The following is a 6,000-nucleotide window of genomic DNA, read 5'->3' on the forward strand; positions in this document are numbered from 1 at the left end:
CTTACAATCCTCCTACCTCAGCCTCCCAAAGTATTAGGGTTACAGGCATGCACCACCACAACCAACTTGCCTACAGACTTTTAAGTTGATGAGAGAGCATATTACCAATACTTACCAATGAATTAAGTTCTGCTGAAGATTCATTGAAATTTTACTTACATATTTATCAAAAGAAAATCAGTAAAATGAGTATGGTGGCATATGCTTTTCACCCCAGCACTCTGAAAAGTTAAGATAGGAAGATCATTAAGTTCAAGCCCAGCCTGTTCAGTTGAGCAAGACTCTGTCTAAAAATTAAAAGGGGGAGGAGGCTGAGGATATAGCTCATTGTGAAGGTCCTGGGTTCAATCCCCAGTACCACACACATGAAAGAAAGAGAAAGAAAGAAAGAAAGAAAGAAAGAAAGAAAGAAAGAAAGAAAGAAAGAAAGAAAGAAAGAAAGATGGATGAAAGATGTTGAGATTCCATAGACTTACTGAGTTTGATAATCTTAGACTTGCATTTGTGTAGGGTTTATTTACTTATTTACATCACAGTGGTGAGAATTATTTTGTTTTCTTAAGAGCAGATGTATACAAAACTTCAAGAGCTCCAGAAATGGTCTAGATTTTCAATTCCTCATAGAGAGCTGGTTTACTGCTTAATATGCTGTAGATAGTCCTTAGACAGCTATGAGAAATGATATCTGTAGCCAAAGATGTCTTTAAAAAGTCATTTCCATTTTGATATGGAGGTAAATTAAAAAGTAGGCAGAATAGTCTAATGTGCTCCCATAGGTATATCCATTTCCCAGGTTCATCAGCTATCAAACTAGAGCCAACCCTGTCCCATCCACACCTCCAGTTACTGTACTTGCTCTGTTTGGTACTATTTAGAACTCAATTCTGGACACCAGAGCATTCATCTGCATTGCAAAGATAGCTTTTATGTGAAAAAGCCACAACTCTTCATCGCATTGTAACTAGAAGTCAGACAGCAGTATTTTCTTAAACTCTTGCAAAACATCCAGTAAATCTTCTTCCAGAACTTCTAGCCATTACATGAGTTATCTGAAAAGGTCATCTCCAGAATCTAGCTGATGCCCTCTGGTTGTCAGAGAATCTCCCTCGGGCTGTGAGTGCCACAAGGGCAAGGAATGTACTTACTCTTCATCTCGATGCTTGGTATCCTATCAAATACGATGAACTCAAAATGTTCTTTAACTAGGTGCATGAATGAGACAAAACACTTTCTGTTTCATAAAAATGTACATGGACTCAGTTGTTTGCCCCATTTTTCCTTTTCTTAAAAAGATCCAAGAGGAAAGTACTTGGAAGAAAAGATTCTGGGGACGTGTCTGTTCGAAGCAAGTCTAGAGCTTCCCTTGGCAACAGTAGCAGCAGCTCCAGTTCTGTGACCTCGTCCAGCAGCAGTGTGACAACTGCAAATAGCCAGAGGTCTCCCGGTCTCATCTACCGGAATGCCAAAAAGTCCAACACTTCCAACGAAGAGTTTAAGCTTCTACTCCTCAAGAAAGGCAGTCGCTCCGATTCCAGTTACCGCATGTCTGCCACTGAGATCCTGAAGAGTCCCATCCTGCCCAAACCTCCTGGGGAGTTCACCGGGGAGCCCCCGCAAAGCCCTGATGATGCCCATCAGGGGTCACCTGGGGCCGAGGCCTTGTCCCCACTCTCTCCGTGCTCCCCCCGAGTTAATTCAGAAGGGTTTTCCTCAAAGAATTTTGCCACCTCAGCATCAGCAAGGGTCGGACGTTCGCGGGCGCCCCCTGCGGCCGGCAGCAGCCGCTACAGCGTGCGGTGCCGCCTGTACAACACGCCCATGCAAGCGATCTCGGAGGGCGAGACAGAAAACTCGGACGGGAGCCCTCACGACGACCGCTCCTCCCAGAGCTCCACATAGGCTGCCTGCTTGCCGCCGCGCTGAGGCCAAACATCCAGACCCTTCGTTAGGAGAGGATGTAGGGACGCCGCAGAGGGACTCAGAGAAGTCGCAACAGGATGGGGTAGCATCACTGCTTAGCAGGGGATTCTAAATACATGCTGGGGAAACAGAAGGTGGTTTAGTCATTCTCGATGAGTTTCCACATTTTAAGTAGCTGTACCATCTCCCATGGTTTTCTTAAGCTTGGTTTGAGTTACCCAATCTCATTCCCTGTGATAATAGAGGATACAAAAATATCTCATTTTCGTGAAACTAGACAAGGTTTTCCCAGAGCTGCCTGTTCAGAAAATAAAGCCCTCACTGTCATGATTATGACAGAAGATGAAATTACTCTGGAGGTTTGGTATTTTTTTACATTAAAACGAACTAAAGCAAAATTTAGAAGAAAGAACTACACATATGTAAATACCATATTTTTGATAAAAGGGTGTAAATAGATTTATCGATGAGTGGACATGTGGCCAATTATCTACTGCACACCAACTGTTTATAGAACACAGAAATAAAGTGTAATAATTGTATTCTGTGAATACCATTTTCATATGAAATACCGTATTTAAATGTCCACTGATATTTCTAAGTGACAAACCTCAAATATGAACTTAAAACTGCTGAAATAAAGGAAATATTGAGGTCATATACTGAAATGTGATTAATTTTAAAATAATGAACTCAAACCTAATTATTTTTGTGCCAAATTACAGCATAAACAAAAAGTACTAGCAACTCGTGGCTGTGATTTGCCAATGTGGTAATTTGGACAGAATGAAAAGCATGCTAATTTTTTTTTAAATCAAGAGAAGTCATTATTCTCAACACAAAGCCCTGACAAAGAGCATTTGACAGTGTCCTTTAGATTTTAATTTTTTCAACGGATTACTTTAAAGAGAATGTGTAGGGAAACCAGTAGTAATTTTAGGTTATGTTTTATATTAGGCTACTGGGTACGTAAACAGTCATAATCTAATGACTATAACCTTTAAACACCTGAAACAGTTTAGCAATTAGCTCCAGGTTCTTAAACTAACAACAGCAACAAAATCTAAGCATGCCACAGAGCTATTGATTTCTCAGTAAGTATTTCAGTGAACCTTTCTCTCTGTGCTGACGAGATTCATGCTACCTAAATATTAACAGAAACGACACTGTGAACAATGTAGTTGGGAAATAGGTATGTGTATATGCATTATTTATATTCACCATTAATCTGGGAATGGGGAACAGCTCTGGTTCACAATGCTACATACAACTGAGTTTTTGTCTGGTTTTACTGTATCTGCTTGATGGCAAATGGGGAGGGTGGTGGGTGGGAAAGGAAATGTCAGGGCAGATGCTCTGATAAAATGAAGGCAGGGAAAGAAGCTGAATTACTTGAAATTACTTGAATTTTCTTGTCTTAAAACTGAAAAAAAAGTGTAGTTACAAGTTGAAATCTGTAAGTTGGTTTTACACCTCTGATTTTAACATGAACTGATACTAATGTTTAGAATCATATGTCAGAAATATAAGCAGCTATGTACTTAGAATAGCTTTTGAATGGGAGAGGTAGAAAAGTAGAGAGAACTCAGAAGGGACATAACCTATAAAAGACTAGAATGTAATTAGAATGGTAGAACACACCAGGATTACCAAGAAATTGATAAGCAGCTGGCTTGAAGCCTATGCAAGTGGTATTTGGGAAAGTAGGATGTGTGAAAGAGGGTTTGTAGTTTGGGGTTTACTTGTGCAAAATGAAGGAGAAAGCCTGGTCTAAGAAGATACTGTCTTTTTAATAGAAATGCTTTCTAAGATGTTATACATTAAGCATTACAGAATCTGATTGCTGTTGATGTTATTGTTTGTTTGGAAAGAAAAAAAAATGTCTGGCTTCTTCTACTATTTGTTTTTACTACCGAGTTGTGTTACTTAATTTCTTGTCATTCTTGTATGTAAAATGTGTGCTGGGGGTGGAGGGGTAGAGGAGGAGATTAAGATAGGGAGAGAGAGTGACAGAGAGAGAAAGAGTGTGTGTGTATGTGTGCGCACGTGTGTGTTGGGGATAGATAAGCTACTGGTAAAGGGTTTGAACATTTACAAGTGTTATACTTTTTATTAAAAGAAAAATCATTTGGGATTTGAAAAAAATGAACCATCATTTCTCATTGGAACACATTAATTAAGAAAACCAGCATGGCCTGACACCACGTGGGGACATGAGCAAATCCGTCTCATGCTTTGAAAAGTACATGTGGCAAAGTTTTAAAAATAAAGGTTTTAGACAAATGTGATAAGAAACCATCATTTCCAGTCACAATAGGTGATCTTTTGTAATTTTCATAAAAGCAGTTCGTTTGCAGTACGGCTTTTGTGTAGTTAGGGGATTTTTAAATGTGGAGAAAGGTATGTGGGCTTTAAAAGTAATTCTAAATCTTGAACAGAAAATACACGAATTGGCTTTAATAAAAATGTCACCTTTTTATTATTGACATTAATTTAAGTAATGGTACCATATATTTTTAAAAATACATATTGACTTGAATTGTGAGGCAATAAGATACCTTCTATAAGTAGTGATCACAGAACTAACCCTTATAATATAGTTTTACTTATTTTGTTTACTCTAAAAATCTATAGCAGAGTTTCTCTATTTTATATTTCATAGATTTAAAAAGCACCCAAATAAAGATGGATTTAAATTCACTGTGGAATAGTATTGAGTACCAAACTGAGCAAAAAAGCAAGAAATTCCTTAATAATCTGGAATATTCTATATGGCTTTATTACATTACAAATAAGACCAAGATTTAGGGCTGTCTTTAACATCACTGCTGGCTTGAAGCAGGGTACACACATTAGGTATTATAGAGAACACCAATCCAAACTTTTCTTCTGTTGTTTGCACTGATGCTAATTTTTTGTTCTCTTATGTTTATATGGCGTGTTATGTTGTGTGGGGGAAATTTTTTCTTTTTAAATTTGCTTGGATTTTTGTTCTTTTGGTTTTGGCTAAGTAGAGGACATGGACTAGTTGTAGCAAATAAAACATGCTGTTTGCTCTTGCCAAAGGTCAGTAAGTACATTTGCTGCAGTGGTGGCACTTAGAGAACTAGATCGTGACAGAGATGATTTAAAACTACGAAGAAGGTTACAGTGTAACTATTTTGGTACTAGAACCAGTTCGTGCTGGCCGAAAAGACAATGGTTTATGGACTTGCATCCATTTTGTATTTTTGTAATATTTGTAAATATGAACTTTTTAAATTGTTGCAAAGATGGTTTCTTTTGTAAGATGTTTTCAACGTTTACATTCAATCCAAGCCTTTGTATATTTTAGAGCTGTGCAACACTTTAAGTCTTGTATTTATTTTTAGTAAAAACGGTGACAGTTTCATTGTGAACCCCTCTCAAAAATGTATCAGAAAAGTTTGATTACCTAGAAAGTGTGTATAGAAACTGCAAATAAACGTGACTGCAATTAAACAACTGCTCTCTCTATTGTTATGTAATTGTATTTGTGGGGTTTCACAAAGTATTTTATAGGCAACTGGACACAAAAGGGGGTTTTATGGCAAAAGTTGGAATAAAAATATAGTATCTATAATGGGCACTAATCTCCTTTCCTGTTTGAGAGGAAAATTGCATTCCAATGTCCAGTCCAAGCTACTTTCAGTGTAGACCCTTTCTGCAGGAAAAGATTTATGGCTGTACTTTGAAACATTTGCCTGCTTTGACTTTGGTAAGTCTTCAGGCTGTGCCTCCTTCCCAAAATGGGCAGCCTTTGATATATCTAAGACAGTATGCCACACAGACTGTATTGCCTAAAGCAGACTTCCGTGCTAGTTCTAAGTGTTTTTGTATGCTAATCGCGTATTCTCACTATTGGGTCCATTTCACAGGCAAACACGACAGGGTGGTTACTTGGCTTGCACAAACCCATAGAGCAACTAAGTGATGGCGCTGGGTTCAAAACCAGCAAACACGGTCCAGGATCTGTGTCAGTTCACTCCAACTTGTGCTTGTTGAAGACTAGAAATAACTTTTCCCAGGTTCATACCAGACCAAGCACAGGCAACTGCTAAG

General features: G+C 38.4%; 1 protein-coding gene across 2 annotated transcripts in view; it reads left to right on the top strand.

Moving 5' to 3' along the window:
* Nucleotides 1-5,388, top strand: part of Nhs (NHS actin remodeling regulator) — a 90,359-nt gene extending 84,971 nt beyond the window's left edge. For both annotated transcript variants that reach the window (XM_010643639.1, XM_010643638.3), the window contains exon 9: nucleotides 1,293-5,388. In XM_010643639.1, the coding sequence (XP_010641941.1) occupies nucleotides 1,293-1,899 (607 nt within the window). In that variant the 3' untranslated portion in view covers nucleotides 1,900-5,388. The remainder of the gene's footprint in view (nucleotides 1-1,292) is intronic.
* Nucleotides 5,389-6,000: the final 612 nt, after the last annotated feature.

This window comes from Fukomys damarensis, unplaced genomic scaffold (assembly GCF_012274545.1).
Source record: "Fukomys damarensis isolate Sample0158 unplaced genomic scaffold, DMR_v1.0_HiC HiC_scaffold_39, whole genome shotgun sequence".
Classification (NCBI taxonomy): Eukaryota; Metazoa; Chordata; class Mammalia; order Rodentia; family Bathyergidae; genus Fukomys; species Fukomys damarensis.